The 21213-nt window shown below is 45.6% G+C and overlaps 1 protein-coding gene and 1 pseudogene across 1 annotated transcript; one reads left to right on the plus strand and one right to left on the minus strand.

Moving 5' to 3' along the window:
- Positions 1-13350, plus strand: part of LOC120029703 — a 65747-nt pseudogene extending 52397 nt beyond the window's left edge.
- Positions 13351-16755: 3405 nt separating this feature from the next.
- On the minus strand, positions 16756-20881 carry LOC120029704 (S-adenosylmethionine synthase-like). Its single transcript, XM_038974967.1, has 4 exons — positions 20871-20881; positions 18773-18867; positions 16944-17056; positions 16756-16857 (listed from the first exon to the last, which is right to left on the minus strand). The coding sequence occupies exons 1-4, from the start codon at positions 20879-20881 to the stop codon at positions 16756-16758; spliced, it is 321 nt and encodes a 106-aa protein (XP_038830895.1).
- Positions 20882-21213: the final 332 nt, after the last annotated feature.

The raw sequence follows: 21213 nt of genomic DNA on the forward strand, positions 1-21213 counted from the left end.
TAAGGTTAGGCATTAACTCTAAATGGTTAAGGTAAAGTTTAAGGTTTGGGTTAGGATTGCAAGTTCAAATCCAGCGATAAAAATGTGTTTTTACATTTTTGTTTTAAGCCTTTCCCAAACCTTAACCCTCATCATAACCATTCAGCGTTAATGCCTAAACTTAACCTTAAACACTTCAAAATTTGACATTTGCAACAATTTCAAAATATGATGTTTGAACATCTAATTTTACATGAGACTGTGAGAGCTTGGCATAGATCCTACGAGTCTCTGGAACTCTATTGGAGGGATGCGACACCATTCTTCCCCGAGAAATTCCATAAATTGGTTGTTTTGTTGATGGTGGTGGAAAAAGCTGTCTCAGGCGTCACTCTAGCATTTCCAATAAGTTTAATTGGGTTGAGATCTGGTGACTGAGACACACACACATACAGTACACACACACCACAGGAGGTTGGTGGCACCTTAATTGGGGAGGACGGGCTCGTGGTAATGGCTGGAGCAGAATAAGTGGAATGGTATCAAAAACATCAAACACATGATTTCCACGTGTTTTATGCCATTCCAGTTGCACCATTCCAGCCATTATTATGAGCCATCTTCCCCTCAGCAGCCTCCACTGACACACACACACTCTTTAAACCCCCATACTCATTAGAGAACCCCCCTTTCAGTCACTGAGATCTCTTCTTCTAGCCATGGTAGCCCAAAAATTGGGCAACTGAGCATTTCTATACATTACCCTAAGCATGATGGGATGTTAATTGCTTAAGTAACTCAGGAACCACACGTGTGGAAGCACCTGCTTTTAATGAACTTTGTATCCCTCATTTACTCAAGTGGTTCCTTTATTTTGGCATTTACCTGTAGGTAGATTACCTTCTCTTCTCAAGCAGTCCATTTCCAACATCACATGCTGATTCCGAAGAACATCCCTAGCTGTCTGTTACTTTAAACCAAGGCCCACATTTGTGGTGCGAAGCGAGCCTATAAATCATTCCCCCGCAAGTTCTGATTTCCTGACTGTAGAATGACGGAGGGGAGGAGAGAATACATTTTCCTCCTAACTAGTATCATCCCTACAGCCTGGATCTCCAGCTATGTGAACTCTGGGTGCTCCACAGCCTGGCTTTGAGTGCAGTCTCGTTCAGTAACACATTGTCCTGTTGTGGTCTTTCAGCACGTCTGATCCCCATCTCCCCCACAGCTACTCATCTCTTTGTAGGTCTTCCAAACACATCTCTCTTGGTGTTCTTGGAGATAGTCAGTTTGAGGCAGGCCTTTGGAAAGGTCTTGTAAACATGAAGCTTTGGCAAGCTGCTGCGTTCCTAGGCTTCTTGAGGTCAATCTCAGGACTTGGGCTCTTGTGACAGGGATAGTTGTCCTTATTTTACCTACTGCCCTAAAGAAGAGGCCCATCCCTGGGAAAATGAGGCCCATCATACATGGCTAGGGAAACCATGAAGTAATACAGACACTCTGAATGCAGATTTAGATAGGAGAGTTTATTTTGATCACAGTCACACTCTGTTCCCAGGGTTCTGAGGTTCTGTACGTGTGATTAGTGTGATGGACAGGAGAGTGGCTGATCGACAATGTTTGTGATGTACTACAAATCACAGGTTGTTTTGTATTCACTTCAAATTAGAGCAGTGGGTAAGGACTGAGCCAGACAAAGATCTATTTACACGCTCCATGCACACAAACACACACACACACACACACACACACACACACACATAGTGGTGACTTGTCATTCAGATGCTCCAGTTTTGCACGTTATTTTGGCATTAATGCGTCACACATTAGTTTGCAAACAATGTAAAAAAAAAAATAGATATGGTCTAACTTTTGCTTTCTTGAGTAAGGCAGCACCAAAATGCAGGTGTTTCAGCCTAGCTCAGTGCTTTCTGTTGTGGTGGGTCAGCCAGAAAAAACAGAGCGTAGGGGTTGATAATGTTCTCTAGTTGCGTCGTGATTGTGTTCTGTGTGTGTTCTGTCACTCGTGGGGACATTACGTCACCGCAAGATCTACGAGGAGAGCTTGAAAATTCATACACCTTACTATAGGTTCTGCCATAGATTTATATTAGATAGACGTGCCCATCCAAGAAGGCTGAAGGTCATTGGCCACAGATAAAATTCTGTGAAATCACATATCTACCGTAGCTTTGATTGGACTGATCATGTCAACAACATACTTCAAAATCTTAGCTAGCAAGCTAGACAAGCAGTCATCATCATGAATCATGAATCAAGTCGACAATCTACTGGCAAATCCTTTTCAATGACTGTCAAATGCCTATTTAAATAAAGGTTCAATTAAAAATAAATATGAAGAGAAATTATAGATAACTTTTCGGTGCTCATCGGCCATTGGACATAAACATTACAAGTTGGAAATCACAAATTCAACAATGAGTGGTTTGGAAGGAATCAGTGGCTAACTGCAAGCATTGAAAATTAATCACTAGCCTGCTATTCAGTGGAATAGGTATGTGGTCCAAGTCTGGGTTTAAGGGTCTCTTTTCCAAGCTTAAAAGGATAAACATTCACATGCCATGGGCCAGAAAAGGTTGAATACATTGGCCATGCTGTCAATGGAGTATGACTTCTGACACATTCAATACAACTGGAAACTCCGAACTGGGAAATCTCAGACTTCAGTGAGTTCAAGACAACTGGGAACTTGGAAAAAAACGAGCTCTGACTGGGAAAATATGTTTTGAACAGTCATCCAACTCGGAATTCCAATTTGGGAACTCGGGCCTCTAGGCTCCGACTTGAAGATCACTGACGTCATGATTGTTTTTTTCCGAGTTCCCAGTAATTTTGACGACAAAATTTGCCCACAAGAAGGACCTCCATGCCACCTTCCTGTTCAAGTAAGAACGGCATTACAAGGTGAGTCCAAAAATGTATGCTGTTGCATAAATTATGTAATATGCCAGGGAGATATGTATACTGTAGCTAAGAAAGTAATACTAAGTGTATATTGTGTAGTAAGCTGTTAGTAGCCCATGTGCCTCACCCTAATAATTTGGTCCCTTTCCCCTTCATAGCTTAGCCTACTGCTCTGACTTGGTGGTCCACATGTAGCCTATAGCCTGCTTTAAAGAAATGTAATCATTAAATATTCTAAGAGCTTTCATTGTCTGTGCCCCGTTTATTCATCCTACGGTTCTGACTTGGTGTGCAGGGAGAACACTGTAAGAACGGCCCATGTTCTGAATTCTATTGCTGTACATTTCAAACTGAACAAATAGTTATATTGACTACGTCCATCCTAGCTCGCTCATTAATGTCATAATCGAAATTACGTATGGCCTCTTATCCGCTTGTCGTCCCCTTATGCCATAGTTTGTACATCTCAGTTGTCAGTAAAAACGCATATGTTTTAAGCAAGTAAGCCATGTCAGCTATGTTTTTTAAAAAGGCAGTAAATTAGGCTGAATGAACTGTCTCACAGCCAGACAAGGCTCCGCTGATGGCCAGGTGTAGCGGTGGTAAGGATTCACTCCATAGTGCTGAAAAGAAAGCTCTGCTGTTGGGACAGCTTTATTTAGGCCCTAACAGTTTGTGAGCACCGTTTGTCACCGTTATAGTGCAACTAATGTATTGTTTCGTGTTGTGTAGTGGCTTTGCTGGCATGTATCCCCCCCAAAACGTTTGCCCTACCAAGATTTACATGCTAAAATAGCCACTGCACTCACACACTCTGATAAAGATATTTTGCAGTTGAGGATCTGTGTTTAGTCTATAGTATTGTGCACTGGTTTGTTAACATTAGTTCCTAGCCAGGAATATTTAAGTGACTGTCACATGGGATGATGCTGGAGAGACGAAGCAGTTACAGGGAGTCAAACATTTAATAAAGAACGGAAATGGAACGAGACAGGAACAGCGTCAGCAAACAGGGAACACAAACAAAAGACAATCCATGCAGAAGCGGGGAACAGAGCTGCGGAACTGACAAATATAGGGGAGGTAATAACAGGTGATGAGATGAGTGAGTCCAGGTGAGTACAATATCGCTGATGAGCGTGACGAGGAAAGGCAGGTGTGCGTAATGGTTGATAGGAGTGCGTGAGGTAGGGCAGCCTGGCACCCTCAAGCACCAGGGGGGGAAGAGCGGGAGCAGACGTGACTGTACTCCCCCCCCCCCCTCCCCTCTAGGGGCCCGGCGTCCCACCTGGGCGAACCGGCCGAGACATGGGCGCTGGGCAAGCCGGTTGAGGCATGTAAGCCCGACAATCCGGCTGAGGCAAGACGACTGTCGATCCCGCTGCAGAGAGGGAGCCCGAAGATCCAGTGGAGTGTGACGTGGGATGGGAAGCCGCAGAGTCAACCGAAGCAAGGAAACTTCTCGAGCCAGCCAGGGTGTGAAAGCCCGACGGGCTGGCTTAGGCACCCCTGGTTCCATCGGCGGCGGAATCCACCCCGACGTCACCAACAAAACAAAAAACAAACAAAACAACTCCAGGACCGGTTGGGCGAACAAGAACTGACGATCCGGCTGAGGCCCGACGTGAGATGGGCGCCATCCGAGCCAACCGGGGCAAGGAAACCTCTCGAGCCAGCTAGGGCGTGGAAGCCCGACGAGCTGGCTAGGCACCCCCGGTTCCATCGGTGGCGACCCAGAGCCGATGCCACCATACCAACCGGAACGCCAGTACTCTCCGATGCTTCATGTGATGGCTTCTGCATTCTGTCACATGGGATGACGCTGGAGAGACGAAGCAGGTACAGGGAGTCAAGCATTTAATGAAGAATGGACATGGAACGAGACAGGAACAGCGTCAGAAAACAGGTAACACAAACAAAAGACAATCAATGCAGAAGCGGGGAACAGAGCTGGGGAACTGACAAATATAGGGGAAGTAATAACAGGTGATGAGTGAGTCCAATATCATTGATGCGTGTGACGAGGGAAGGCAGGTGTGCGTAATGGATGATAGGAGTGCATGATGCAGGGCAGCCTTGTGCCCTCAAGCGCCAGGGAAGGGGAAGAGCGGGAGCAGACATGACAGTATTTTTGTGTGGGATAAACTCAGCTACTGCGCTGTTCAATCATTGAGCATCTTTTGAGTTCAATATCATTATAATAATTTTGATTTATTACATTTTTGTCCTTTTTCGCCCCAATTTCGGGATATCCAATTGGTAGTTACAGTCTTGTCACATCGCTGCAACTCCCATACGGACTCGGAAGAGGCGAAGGTCGAGAGTCACGCATCCTCCGAAACACGACCCTGCCAAGCCGCACTGCTTCTTGACACAAAAATATTTAACATTTTTTACATCAACATTTTTCAGACAAACATTTATGCATTACCGAATCAATTATACAATCATACGATCAATTTGACTTTGTTTTTACCAATTTAACTACATAATAACATCGCCTGTATTGATTCGGTGCTGCACCAGATGTGTAAAACCATGACTTCGGCAACCCAGATGGGGTGGTGGAAAGTTTGGCAAGCTATATGCATATCCAAATGGGCTGATCCCATCATTGGAGCCTGACAGTGACCAATGGGACACCAACAGCGCCCAGGTAGATGTGGGGGGGCTATAGGTAATTGTTGATCAGTGTAACGGTGGAGCTTGTATCAACGAGGGGCTCCATACTCTGGCCTCCTATTTGCACAGGTATCTGACAGCTGTCAGGGTGTTAAGGAGGTAGCTGATAAGGGGCAGGACGGACACTATTCACCAGTGGTAGTCTCTCTGTGAGTGGGGTTTTTGATGTGGAGCCCAGCTGTGCCCCTACTGCACTGGGTCCATGCTGTTTCCCAAACATTGTGGTTCTGGAGTGGCTCTACAAGGGTGCCATATCTCATCTGGTGGCCTTTACGGCCACAGCGCCAGTAGATTTATTGTGATAAATCCGGTGGTCCACCATCGGGCCGGGGCAGGCATCTTGTTGAGGTTTTGTCTGCCGCTGATTGAGGTGGGGGGCTTGGAATTCGCACCTGGTACATTTGGAGATGGGGTCTCCCATTTGAGGTGGCCTGCCCTTTTCTGAGGACTTCCTCGACAGTCTGGGCCTTCGTTAGTGTATAGCGTCTCTGATACACTAAGGCGGACCTGTTTGCAGAGTCTGTCTGGTGTTAGCCCCTTGATAAAAGCCTCTGTAGCCAGGGTCATGACAACGCTGTCTGAGAACTGGGGGTATCCTTTCCATGCCAAATACACTGCTCAAAAAAATAAAGGGAACACTTAAACAACACAATGTAACTCCAAGTCAATCACACTTCTGTGAAATCAAACTGTCCACTTAGGAAGCAACACTGATTGACAATAAATTTCACATGCTGTTGTGCAAATGGAATAGACAAAAGGTGGAAATTATAGGCAATTAGCAAGACACCCCCAAAAAAGGAGTGATTCTGCAGGTGGTGATCACAGACCACTTCTCAGTTCCTATGCTTCCTGGCTGATGTTTTGGTCACTTTTGAATGCTGGCGGTGCTCTCACTCTAGTGGTAGCATGAGACGGAGTCTACAACCCACACAAGTGGCTCAGGTAGTGCAGTTCATCCAGGATGGCACATCAATGCGAGCTGTGGCAAAAAGGTTTGCTGTGTCTGTCAGCGTAGTGTCCAGAGCATGGAGGCGCTACCAGGAGACAGGCCAGTACATCAGGAGACGTGGAGGAGGCCGTAGGAGGGCAACAACCCAGCAGCAGGACCGCTACCTCCGCCTTTGTGCAAGGAGGTGCACTGCCAGTGCCCTGCAAAATGACCTCCAGCAGGCCACAAATGTGCATGTGTCTGCTCAAACGGTCAGAAACAGACTCCATGAGGGTGGTTTGAGGGCCCGACGTCCACAGGTGGGGGTTGTGCTTACAGCCCAACACCGTGCAGGACGTTTGGCATTTGCCAGAGAACACCAAAATTGGCAAATTCGCCACTGGCGCCCTGTGCTCTTCACAGATGAAAGCAGGTTCACACTGAGCACATGAGCACATGTGACAGACGTGACAGAGTCTGGAGACGCCGTGGAGAACATTCTGCTGCCTGCAACATCCTCCAGCATGACCGGTTTGGCAATGGGTCAGTCATGGTGTGGGGTGGCATTTCTTTGTGGGGCCGCACAGCCCTCCATGTGCTCGCCAGAGGTAGCCTGACTGCCAATAGGTACCGAGATGAGATCCTCAGACCCCTTGTGAGACCATATGCTGACACATGCACATTTGTGGCCTGCTGGAGGTCATTTTGCAGGGCTCTGGCAGTGCACCCCCTTGCACAAAGGCGGAGGTAGCGGTCCTGCTGCTCGGTTGTTGCCCTCCTACGGCCTCCTCCACGTCTCCTGATGTACTGGCCTGTCTCCTGGTAGCGCCTCCATGCTCTGGACACTACGCTGACAGACACAGCAAACCTTTTTGCCACAGCTCGCATTGATGTGCCATCCTGGATGAACTGCACTACCTGAGCCACTTGTGTGGGTTGTAGACTCCGTCTCATGCTACCACTAGAGTGAGAGCACCGCCAGCATTCAAAAGTGACCAAAACATCAGCCAGGAAGCATAGGAACTGAGAAGTGGTCTGTGGTCACCACCTGCAGAATCACTCCTTTTTTGGGGGTGTCTTGCTAATTGCCTATAATTTCCACCTTTTGTCTATTCCATTTGCACAACAGTATGTGAAATTTATTGTCAATCAGTGTTGCTTCCTAAGTGGACAGTTTGATTTCACAGAAGTGTGATTGACTTGGAGTTACATTGTGTTGTTTAAGTGTTCCCTTTATTTTTTTGAGCAGTGTATATCTAACCTCAGCGGCATAAACAACTGATGTCTACCTGGGCTTCGGGACTCACTCAGCAAACTTTTGATGCCTTATCCACGGCTGGCACCGGCTGACCAAACCACAGTGCTATTGCAGTTGCAATAGCCTGGGGAACCTGTATCTCCTGTTCAGACAGTTCCAGTAGTACTCGCTGCGCTTCCCCTTCCAGTGAAATAACCAACTGTACTGCTCTCTCTGTAGTGTACCACCTGTTAGTTGCAGCCACTACCTCAAACTTGGCTTCGAACGCTTCCCATGATGCTTGTCCATCAAACCGACCTACTTTGAGCCTCAAAGCAGTCAGTATCAGCCATTTCCCCTGCTGCTGTCGCTGTGTCACTACTGCTACATTTGGGGCTAGGGTTAGCGTCCTGGCTAACATTAGCATCTACTTTGATATTCCCATGCACATTAGCATCAGTGCTAACATCTGTGCTCACATTATCCTCTCTTGGCATTTTAGCATCTGTGCTATTGTCCCCCTCGCTCTGATTAATAGACTTGTGCTGAGGTGTATTACAGCTAAGGTGTGACCCATCCATCCATCCAACAACACCCCAGTGTTCATGTTGCCCCCCCCCCCCCCCCCTGCAGTAATGGTCATAACTGTTCCATTTCCTCTTCACTAATAGCTCTCATTAGTTTCATGAGTTTAGTTTCCTCATTCCATTCGTGCAATGCACCCTCTACTTCAAATTGCTGTTTCAAAAACGGCCAATCTGTCTTACCCACGTCTGTAGATTCATGGCAATTGGCGTCTTTGGCTCTAGCGTCCTGTCCACACGGGGGCAGCTTGGTCTGTCTCACTCCCAGTGGCAGATCAGCTCTCCAGGTCAGCCACTGTGCTGTTGCCTCTGGTGTATACAGCAGCGAGAGAAGGTAGGCTCGTGCTCCATCCTCAGCCTGATTTTCTTTCCTCTTCCAGTGCATTCGGAAAGTATTCAGAGCCCTTCACTGTTTTCATTGTCTTACCTTAGAGACTTATTCTCATCAATTTACACACAAAACCCCATAATGACAAAGTGAAAACAGGTTTGTAGAAGATACCTTATTTACATAATTATTCAGACCCTTTGCTATGAGATTCGAAATTGAGCTCAGGTGCATCCTGTTTCCATTGATCATCCTTGAGATGTTTCTACAACTAGATTGGAGTCCACCTCTGGTAAATTCAATTGATTGGACATGATTTGGAAAGCCACGCACATGTCTATATAAGGTCCCAAAGTTAACAGTGCATGTCAGAGCAAAACCCAAGCCATGAGGTCGAAGGAATTGTCTGTAGAGCTCCGAGACAGGTTTGGGTCGAGGCACAGATCTGGGGAAGGTTACCAAAACATTTCTGCAGCATTGAAGGTCCCCAAGAACACAGTCTTAAATAGAAGTTTGGAACCACCAATACCTTTCCTAGGGCTGGCCGCCCGGCCAAACTGAGCAATCAGGGGAGAAGGGCATTGGTCAGAATCCAATGGTCTATCTGACATAGCTCCCTTAGTTCCTCTGTGGAGATGGGAGAACCTTCCAGAAGGACAACCATCTCTGCAGCACTCCACCAATCAGGCCTTCATGCTTGAGTGGCCAGACAGAAGCCACTCCTCAGTAAAAGGCACATGACAGCTCGCTTGGAGTTTGCCAAAAGGCACCTAAAGGACTCTCAGACCATGAGAAACAAGATTCTCTGGTCTAATGAAACCAAGATTGAACTCTTTGGCCTGAATGCCAAGCATCACGTCTGGAGGAAACCTGGCACCGCTCATCACCTAGCCAAGATGATCCTTACGGTAAAGCATGGTGGTGGCAGCATCATGCTGTGGGGATGTTTTCAGTTTCAGGGACTGGGAGACTAGACAGGATCAAGGAAAATAATTAACGGAGCAAAGTACAGAGAGATATTTGATGAAAACCTTCTCCAGAGCGCTCAGGACCTCCGACTGGGGCGAAAGTCATCTTCCAACAGCCCTAACCACACAGCCAAGACAACGCAAGAGTGGCTTTGGGACAAGTCTCTGAATGTCTTTGAGTGACCCAGCCAGAGCCCGTACTTGAACCTGACCGAACATCTCTGGAGAGACTTGAAAATAGATGTGCAGCGATGCTCCCCATCCAACCTGACAGAGCTTGAGAGGATCTGCAGAGAAGAATGGGAGAAACTCCCCAAATACAGGTGTGCCAAGCTTGTAGCGTCATACCTAAGACTCGATGCTGTAATCGCTGCCAAAGGTGCTTCAACAAAGTACAGAGTAAAGGGTCTGAATAGTTATGTAAATGTGATATTTCCCTATGTTTTATTTATACCTTTTCATATATTTATAAAAAACAGTTTTTGCTTTGTCATTATGGGGTATTGTGTTTAGATTGATGAAGGAAAAAAAACGATTTAATCCATTTTAGAATAAGGCTGTAACGTAACAAAATGTGGATGAAGTGAAGGGGTCTGAATTCCTTCCGAATGCACTGTATCTCCTCTCGTTTGCTCCATCTGCAAGCTAGCTAAACTAAACTAATCAGAAAACGAGGTGTAATTTCAATCCCACTTCTGACACCAATGTGGAGTTTGCGGGTTTCCCGATTTTATAACGTTAGCTAATAGCTTGAATAACAAACGGACCAAGAGGGAAATATGGTTAATACCATCAGGCGTTTTAATGTTACTCTGCACAGGGTAACGGGGAGCGGCACAAAACAAAAAAGATAAGTCACAGTCCAGCAGGGCGTATCTCCCCAGGGAGATAAACACCAGAGAGGGAGAGAAAATTGGGATATTACCAAGACAACCCTAAAAACAATGAACGTGACAGGTTTTACCAGGTTGCGGCAGGGTCTTCCTACCTTACACCCTGAGGGTCTTCTTCTTCTATGATATCATGGCGGTCCACAAACAATCGTTTAACTGCAAAATTCTCTAATTCCATGAAAAAAATATATACATCTAAAAGAAATCGCTACTAACTTCTACAACAACCTGAGTTGTATTGATAACCTTACCAATAAAAGCTATGAAGTCAACTTTACTCATTATTAAAGTGTCCTTTGACACAGCACAAACATGAGCGCAAAATGTCTGAACAGGCCTCCAAACCAGGCCAGGACCAGCAGAAGCACCAAGTTCAACAGTAGGTCCACTTACTAAAGGAGCAACCATGGAAGCTCCATCATTCCACACTGTAGTTCCACCAATCTGTTTTACAGCCTCTGCATATGATACATCATGACTAATTATATATCTCTGAACCTCTCTAGCCTCTCTTTGCACCTGGCATCCACCAAATGCTGAACTATGTTCTCCCCCCACAATTCTCCCCCCACAAAAACACTTAACCTTCACCGTAATCTTGTTCCCCTCCACGCTTGGCACATATTTTTCTTCCTTTACATTGAACAGCTACATGTCCCATTCTTTGGCATTTAAAACACTGCAATGGGGATGGGACACATTCTCTGACATTGAAACTAAGGAATCCTCTCTGTACTTTTCCAGGCATAACCTTCTCAAACCCCAGCAGCACTGATAGGCTTTCACTTCTTTGACCTTCTTTCCTACTGATCAACCTTTCGGCCTCAACCACTCTTCCTCCCTTCACATTTTCTCTAATATCGCCTTCTTTCCAAACCGCGAATGGGCATTCTTATCATTAACACTGGTTTCTTGCATCACACTCCGGCCCTGAGGGACGCTACAATATACTTCTCAAACACAGCCAAACGAAAGCTGAACAGAGCTGGATTCTCAGGTGGGCGTGGCTTGAGCCTTGCTAAGTGAAGGCAGACTGTCCCCCAGCTAAAGGTCTGTACTCTAGAACAGGCACATGTTCCCCACCCTGTGATTATGGAGACACCTGTCTGAACATCTCCACCACCTAGGCCTATCGTACAGTTTACCTTAATGTGTTTGCGTAATCATAATACTAGAGAGGACTCTCAAAGGTCAATACAGGGGTGTGGTTCCAAGTTTAAACCGTGAGCTATTTAGATTAAATAATTATAGTTCAGTAACACTGAGAAGGTGTGAAGAGTTTGAGGTGTAACTGTTAGTGTTGTTGGTGTGGGAGGCTTAGCTTGAGGATTCATATTACTTTGGCATCTTGTGAAATGTTGTCCACCCCGATTACAAATTTACTATCAAATCTTATATACTGCACATTCCTTATACTGTACTGAAAGAATACATTACAATGTATTTTCTTAGCTCTATCGTTTTCTATTGTTATACTGAAGATCCTCTGTTTTAGAGTGTTATTCTGATCCTCCTGCTGCAGATCGTTCTGTTTTCCTGGAAATGAGTCATTTTGTGTCAGTCTCGCCGATAATGGAGTAATACTCTGTTAACAGTGACTAGTGTTATTGGGTCATGCTGACCTGTGTGTGTGTGTGTGTGTGATGTTTGTGTGTGTGTGATGTTTGTGCGTGCATGCATGCGTTGGAAGTACATATATACATATGTGTGTGGTTGCCCACCTGTCTGCGAGAGTCCATGTATGTATTTATGTTGCAGGTGGATTATGCCAAAGTGCTACACTACGCGGGTGCAGCTTTTCCCACCAATATACTGTTTGTATGTCCGCAGTCAGCCCTGACCTACCGGCTGGCCAAGATCCATGGGGAGTACAACGTGGGCCACCTGCGACTCGGGATGAGCCTGCTAGCCTTCATCACCCTGGTTCTCAGTATCTTTTATGATGGTTGACACTGTGAGAGAGCGACATGGAGAAAGAATGTACAGTAGTTGTGTTACATGGCCCCCTGCTGGATAAATACATGTTTTGCATACATGCTGTCGAGATGAGTAGCAGCATTAGTATTTAATTTTTATTTAATCAGGTAAGTTGACTGAACACATTCTCATTACAGCAGCGACCTTGGGAATAGTTACAGGTGAGAGGAGGGGGGAATGAATGAGCCAATTGGAAGCTTGGGATGATTAGGTAACCATGATTGTATGAGGGCCAAATTGGGAATTTAGCCGGGACACCCCTACTCTTACAGTAAGTGCCATGGGATCTTTAGCGACCACAGATAGTCGGGACACCCGTTTAACGTCCCATCCGAAAGATGGCACCCTACACAGGGCAATGTCCCCAATCACTGCCCTGGGGCTTTGGAAAAATCTATAGTTTTTTTTACCAGAGGAAAGAGTGCCTCCTACTGGCCCTCCTACACCACTTCCAGCAGCATCTAGTCTCCACGACCAACCATGCTTAGCTTCAGAGGCAAGCCAGCATTGGGATGCAGAGTGGTATGTTCTGTCAACGACCAAGTGTGTGTCCACATAGGTTAAGGTGTTCTCCTTAACCCTCTGTCCCTCCCAGGCGGTGTCTTCTTCATCTAGGAGAGCTTTGCCCTGCAGCACGCCTCTGCCATCTTTGAGTGGCTCTTCTGCATCATCATCATGCTCTTCTTTGGGACCTTTGCTTTTGAGTTTGGGGACATGTCCGGGGACACCCTGATGGTGCTGGCCAGAGGAGGGGGTGTCCAGGGCTTTTCTAGCAGTGACCACAAGGCTGAGGAGGCAGGAGGGCCCAACCACCACTATCAACCAGATGGCATAGCCATGCTGTAGGCCTATCAAAGCGAGGCTACGTGGTCATAGACCAATCACAAACAGGGTGGAAGTGGGAAGATTGGATGCCTGACCGATCATAGTCCACCAGAAGGCATGAAGACGACGGACCCTGCAAACGGACCTGCTAGGTATTGCAGATAGCTAAAACACCCAAAGCTTTTCTAACCAATGACCAGACTAATATCATGTTTTTGCCATATTTGTACTGCGTTACAGCAGACAGTACAGGGTGAATTGCACAACATGTGATGTTACTAGTGCCTTTTGGAACACAGGCAGACACACACACACACACACACACACACACACACACACACACACACACACACACACACACACACACACACACACACACAGACCTTCCGTGTCCTTTCCTTTCATCATTATGTAATCACCCTTGATTACGAGAACTTGTTGGCTTGCCTTGTGTCAGATCCGATGTCTTGAGTACCTGGAAAGTTATCATGACTAAGGAGAATGTGGCTGGATCAGTATGGGTATGTTTGGCCATTCATTGAACTCTGCATTGTTTCTACTCAGGAAAATTTGTTACATCACCAACTGTTGCTCAATGCCTTTTAACTGGGCCTTAAAGGGAAAAGCATTCTTAAAGTCAAACAATAGTGGTATTGTTATTTTCTGTGCTGAGAGATATTTGTCTTACTTCAGAGGCTTAATTGTTGTATTGTATGAAAGGCAAATAGACTGACCAAAGGTTTTTTGTCCTGGTGCAGTGTCCCTTCATTTTGTGAGGGGTTATGCGAAAAGTTTTACTTGGTGTAACACATAGTATTAACACAGACATATTCAATCAATCCTTATCCCAGTCTGCTGTTCCCACATGCTTCAAGAGGGCCACCATTGTTCCTGTTCCCAAGAAAGCTAAGGTAACTGAGCTAAACGACTACCGCCCCGTAGCACTCACTTCCGTCATCATGAAGTGCTTTGAGAGACTAGTTAAGGACCATATCACCTCCACCCTACCTGACACCCTAGACCCACTCCAATTTGCTTACCGCCCCAATAGGTCCACAGACGACGCAATCGCAACCACACTGCACGCTGCCCTAACCCATCTGGACAAGAGGAATACCTATGTGAGAATGCTGTTCATCGACTACAGCTCAGCATTTAACACCATAGTATCCTCCAAACTCGTCATCAAGCTCGAGACCCTGGGTCTCGACCCCGCCCTGTGCAACTGGGTCCTGGACTTCCTGACGGGCCGCCCCCAGGTGGTGAGGGTAGGTAACAACATCTCCACCCCGCTGATCCTCAACACTGGGGCCCCACAAGGGTGCGTTCTGAGCCCTCTCCTGTACTCCCTGTTCACCCACGACTGCGTGGCCATTCACGCCTCCAACTCAATCATCAAGTTTGCGGACGACACTACAGTGGTAGGCTTGATTACCAACAACGACGAGATGGCCTACAGGGAGGAGGTGAGGGCCCTCGGAGTGTGGTGTCAGGAAAATAACCTCACACTCAACGTCAACAGGAAACAGCAGAGGGAGCACCCCCCTATCCACATCGACGGGACAGTAGTGGAGAGGGTAGTAAGTTTTAAGTTCCTCGGCGTACACATCACGGACAAACTGAATTGGTCCAGCCACACAGACAGCGTGGTGAAGAAGGCGCAGCAGTGCCTCTTCAACCTCAGAAGGCTGAAGAAATTCGGCTTGTCACAAACTTCTACAGATGCACAATCGAGAGCATCCTGTCGGGCTGTATCACCGCCTGGTACGGCAACTGCTCCGCCCACAACCTTAAGGCTCTCCAGAGGGTAGTGAGGTCTGCACAACGCATCACTGGGGGAAAACTACCTGCCCTCCAGGACACCTACACCACCCGATGTCACAGGAAGGCCATAAAGATCATCAAGGACAACAACAACCACCCGAGCCACTGCCTGTTCACCCCGCTATCATCCAGAAGGCGAAGTCAGTACAGGTGCATCAAAGCAGGGACCGAGAGACTGAAAAACAGCTTCTATCTCAAGGCCATCAGACTGTTAAACAGCCACCACTAACATTTAGTGGCTGCTGCCAACATACTGGCTCAACTCCAGCCACTTTAATAATGGGAATTGATGGAAATGTATGTAAAAATGTATCACTAGCCACTTTAAACAATGCCACTTAATATAATGTTTACATACCCTACATTAATCATCTCATATGTATATGTATATACTGTACTCTATATCATCTACTGCATCTTGCCATCTTTATGTAATACATGTATCACTAGCCACTTTAAACTATGCCACTTTATGTTTATATACCCTACATTACTCATTTCATATGTATATACTGTACTCTATACCATCTACTGCATCTTGCCTATGCCGTTCTGTACCATCACTCATTCATATATCTTTATGTACATATTCTTTATCCCTTTACACTTGTGAGTATAAGGTAGCAGTTGTGGAATTGTTAGGTTAGATTACTCGTTGGTTATTACTGCATTGTCGGAACTAGAAGCACAAGCATTTCGCTACACTCGCATTAACATCTGCTAACCATGTGTATGTGACAAATAAAATTTTATTTTATTTGACGCCCTGATCAATGGTTTTGTTGCAGCGTCATCTGACAGAGGTGAGAGTTTTAGTGGAAAATATATTATTCTGGGAAGCAAACCAGAGAGTCCTTGTTCCAAATTTATTACATGAATAAGAAATATTATTAACATTTTATTCAAAATGTTATTTTATGTATGCATTCCAAGGTTTCAGGTGTTATTTCAAATATAGACTATTCTAATTTACTTAATCTAAATCTGTCTATTTATCACCTAGAACCTATTTTCTAATTTATAATTTCCCAAAGTGCGCTTTATCAATACCATAGCAAAGAATATTAATGAACTCTTGTGGAGACTAATGAAAAGACATGTTTCTTAAAATATTTTATTGTTCCAAAGCCTATTTACATTTTCCAGTATTGACAAACTGTATATGAAGGATCTGAGTTCACAAGGTTTTAGAGCAGTTCACAGGGTTTTAGAGCAGTAACAGTAATACAGCATAAATTTGAATGAAGTTTCACATAAAGCATTCAACTTAATTATTGAACCTCTCTAATTGATCAACGTTACTTGACGACCCTTCCCTGAATTTCATTATGAAAAGTTTTGAAAAAGGAAATTAATAATGAATACCACTTCATGTGTCAATCACAGCATGTAAAATACAGTGTCGTTAACACGTGTACTTTCATGGTATCAATTAGTAGTAGTAAGATGTCACTGCTACGTAAAGTATGGCTCTTCTACCTTCAGATTTGGTCATTCACTTTATAACAAAAGGCGGTTTTAGCGGATACAAAAGTGGAGTCAACCCACAATGTATTTAATCCAGTTTAATGCTTTAGGCATTACTGAAACCAAAAGAAAAACTTAATGAAAACTGCACCAAAAAGGAAGCTGTGTGCGTGAGAGGACGATGGTGAGAGGCATGCACTCCTCTGTCTCATCAGTGGCATAACCAAACATCAGACCCTGCAAACCAAGCACAGGCAGTTAAAAATGATATCACCGCACACTGCCATCTCAAACCCCAATTGTTGAAGGATCTGTTTAATCACCTGGTCTCCTGCTCCAATGTCGCTCTCCATCCGGTCGATGTGAACTTCCTGTGCGATGTCAGGGGACTGCTGATCCAGAGCCACCAGCACGTTACAGGTCTTATAGTCAAAACCTGAGGGGAGAGAAACGTGCTATAACTGCCTTGCGGGCCGGATTAAAAGAATTGTGCACACCTGGGCTATGATTACTCATCCTAAAGAGAAAAAGGTAGTGGAAAAACGATATCATAATACACTGCTCAAAAAAATAAAGGGAACACTAAAATAACACATCCTAGATCTGAATGAATGAAATATTCTTATTAAATACTTTTTTCTTTACATAGTTGAATGTGCTGACAACAAAATCACACAAAAATGATCAATGGAAATCAAATTTATCAACCCATGGAGGTCTGGATTTGGAGTCACACTCAAAATTAAAGTGGAAAACCACACTACAGGCTGATCCAACTTTGATGTAATGTCCTTAAAACAAGTCAAAATGAGGCTCAGTAGTGTGTGTGGCCCCCAAGTGCCTGTATGACCTCCCTACAACGCCTGGGCATGCTCCTGATGAGGTGGCGGATGGTCTCCTGAGGGATCTCCTCCCAGACCTGGACTAAAGCATCCGCCAACTCCTGGACAGTCTGTGGTGCAACGTGGCGTTGGTGGATGGAGCGAGACATGATGTCCCAGATGTGCTCAATTGGATTCAGGTCTGGGGAACGGGCGGGCCAGTCCATAGCATCAATGCCTTCCTCTTGCAGGAACTGCTGACACACTCCAGCCACATGAGGTCTAGCATTGTCTTGCATTAGGAGGAACCCAGGGCCAACCGCACCAGCATATGGTCTCACAAGGGGTCTGAGGATCTCATCTCGGTACCTAATGGCAGTCAGGCTACCTCTGGCGAGCCCATGGAGGGCTGTGCGGCCCCCCAAAGAAATGCCACCCCACACCATGACTGACCCATCGCCAAACCGGTCATGCTGGAGGATGTTGCAGGCAGCAGAACGTTCTCCACGGCGCCTCTAGACTGTCACATGTGCTCAGTGTGAACCTGCTTTCATCTGTGAAGAGCACAAGGCGCCAGTGGCAAATTTGCCAATCTTGGTGTTCTCTGGCAAATACCAAACGTCCTGCACGGTGTTGGGCTGTAAGCACAACCCCCACCTGTGGACGTCGGGCCCTCATACCACCCTCATGGAGTCTGTTTCTGACCGTTTGAGCAGACACATGCACATTTGTGGCCTGCTGGAGGTCATTTTGCAGGGCTCTGGCAGTGCTTCTCCTTGCACAAAGGCGGAGGTAGCGGTCCTGCTGCTGGGTTGTTGCCCTCCTACGGCCTCCTCCACGTCTCCTGATGTACTGGCCTGTCTCCTGGTAGCGCCTCCATGCTCTGGACACTACGCTGACAGACACAGCAAACCTTCTTGCCACAGTTCGCATTAATGTGCCATCCTGGATGAGCTGCACTACCTGAGCCACTTGTGTGGGTTGTAGACTCCGTCTCATGCTACCACTAGAGTGAAAGCACCGCCAGCATTCAAAAGTGACCAAAACATCAGCCAGGAAGCATAGGAACTGAGAAGTGGTCTGTGGTCACCACCTGCAGAACCACTCCTTTATTGGGGGTGTCTTGCTAATTGCCTATAATTTCCACCTGTTGTCTATTCCATTTGCACAACAGCATGTGACATTTATTGTCAATCAGTGTTGCTTCCTAAGTGGACAGTTTGATTTCACAGAAGTGTGATTGACTTGGAGTTACATTGTGTTGTTTAAGTGTTCCCTTTATTTTTTTGAGCAGTGTATATGCTAGGGTAGGGGAATGAGTCCAACCATACCTTTATCTGAGTTGTCATAGCCGATATGCCTGATGGTATCCCTCACAATTGTCTGGTAGTCCACGTTGGCCCGGGATGTGATCTCCCCACAGTCTCTGTTCACAACACACAATGGTTAGAATACTAACCATATCCCTGATCATCATGCAACATTAATTTAACTGAAAATAGTATTTTTGTTGCGACAGAAAGATGGTCTGTAAACTCCATAAATAATCCATGCTCAGGCCAAAGACTGAAGCACTTCAACAGCATTTGGGGCTGTATGTATCAAGCATCTCAAAATAGGGGTGCTCATCGTCATTGTGATCTAAGGCAAAAGTGATCCTAGACCAGCACTCCTCCTACTCTGAGATGCTTGATACATTACATGACAAAAAGTATGTGGACACCTGCTCGTCGAACATCTCATTCCAAAATCATGGGCATTAATATGGAGTTGCTGCTATAACAGCCTCCACTCTTCTGGGAAGGCTTAACATTGCTGCGGGGACTTGCTTCCATTCAGCTACAAGAGCATTAGTGAGGTCGGGCACTGATGTTGGGCGATTAGGCCTGGCTCGCAGTCGCCGTTCCAATTTATCCCAAAAGGTGTTCTATGGGGTTGAGGTCAGGGCTCTGTTCAGGCCAGTCAAGTTGTTTCACACCGATCTCGACAAACCATTTCAGTATGGACATTGCTTTGTGCACAGGGGCATTGTCTTGCTGAAACAGGAAAGGGCTTTCCCCGAACTGTTGCCACAAAGTTGGAAGCACAGAATCGTCTAGAATGTCATTGTATAATATAGCGTTAAGATTTCCCATTCAATGGAAATAAGGGGCCGCTTCAGACCATTATTCATCCTCCACCAAACTTTACAGTTGGCACTATTCATTCGGGCAGGTAGCATTCTCCTGGCATTTGCCAAACCTAGATTCGTCCATCGGACTGCCAGATGGTGAAGCATGATTCATCACTCCAGAGAACTAATTTCCACTGCTCCAGAGTCCAATGGCGGTGAGATTTACACCACTCAGGCCGACGCTTGGCATTGCGCATGGGGATCTTAGGCTTGTGTATGGCTGCTTGGCCATGGAAACCCATTTCATGAATCTCCCGACAAACAATTCTTGTGCTGACGTTGCTTCCATGTGGAGTTTGGAACTTGGTGGTGAGTGTTGCAAACAAGGACAGACGATTTTTACACGGTACCCGTTCTATGAGCTTGTGTGGCCTACCACTTCGTGACTGAGCCGTTGTTGCGCCCACATACTTTTGTTTATATGGTGTATATTATGCTCCCTGATCAATGGCTGAGAAGTTGGTCCTCGGCTGCTCTCTAGTGGTGAGATGCGCTCCTCCACTCACCACAGGCTACCTTGGCATCTGGGTCCTGCTTCAGGTGAGCATAGAGTACAGCATCACTGAACTGGTCACATATCTTATCAGGAAAAATAATGTTGTAACGTTATTCATTTGTCAATGTCAACAGTTAAGCATTGACGTTTTGTTTGCATAATTGTTTGGTAATGCAATGGGATATAGACTATGACCCACTGGGCACAGACATACGTTTAATGTCTAGTTTTGATTTACATTTTGTTGAGTTGTCAACTAATATGAATTCAACAAAAATTTCACTAAGTCATTGGATTTAGGTTAAAAGTTAGGTGAAAAAATATGAAATGCCCTATGTTGATGACTTTTTGCAAATCCAATCAGTTTTCCATGTCGATTCAACATCATCACATAGATTGAGGTTGAAATTATGTGTAAACAACATTGATTCAACCAGTTTTTGACCAGTGGGGAATGAGTACTGTAGTGAATCAGAGAAATCAACTCAAACCCGGGTTGCGCTGGCTGTCAGTCCAACACCTTTACCGCTACACCAAGAGGTCCAAACCTGTTGGTAGGTGTAATACTAATGTTAATTGACCAGAATGGTCCTCCCTGATGTTAGTGAGGTGGTTTCCTGGCCTGACCTTTTGCTACACACTGCAGAAGCCAAGCCAAGACCAAGATCAGATTTCACCCATTCCGTCAGAGTACTACTCTTGGTTGGCTCATATTAGGTTCTCCAACCGTCGGAATAGCTCTAGTTCTGTGGATGCATACCTCTGTAGCATGCTTTAGTCCACACTGGCAGCCAATATACACCACCATATACTTACTGTACAGTCAGGTCCAAAATTATTGGCAACCTTGATAAAGATGCGCAAAAAAGACTGTATAAAATACAAATACTGAGCTATATTGTATGCAATTTTTTTTATTATATTATTTTATCCCAATAAAATTGCTCAGAGAAAGAGATTTTGTTTAACAAGTAATATACCTTTTTCAAAATGATTGGCACCCCTATTTTTGATACCTTTCAATATCTCACCTTGCGAGGATAAAGGCACTGAGACTTTTTCTAAAATGTTTTATGAGATTGGTGAACACATTGGGAGGGATC

This window comes from Salvelinus namaycush, chromosome 35 (genome assembly GCF_016432855.1).
Source record: "Salvelinus namaycush isolate Seneca chromosome 35, SaNama_1.0, whole genome shotgun sequence".
Classification (NCBI taxonomy): domain Eukaryota; kingdom Metazoa; phylum Chordata; class Actinopteri; order Salmoniformes; family Salmonidae; genus Salvelinus; species Salvelinus namaycush.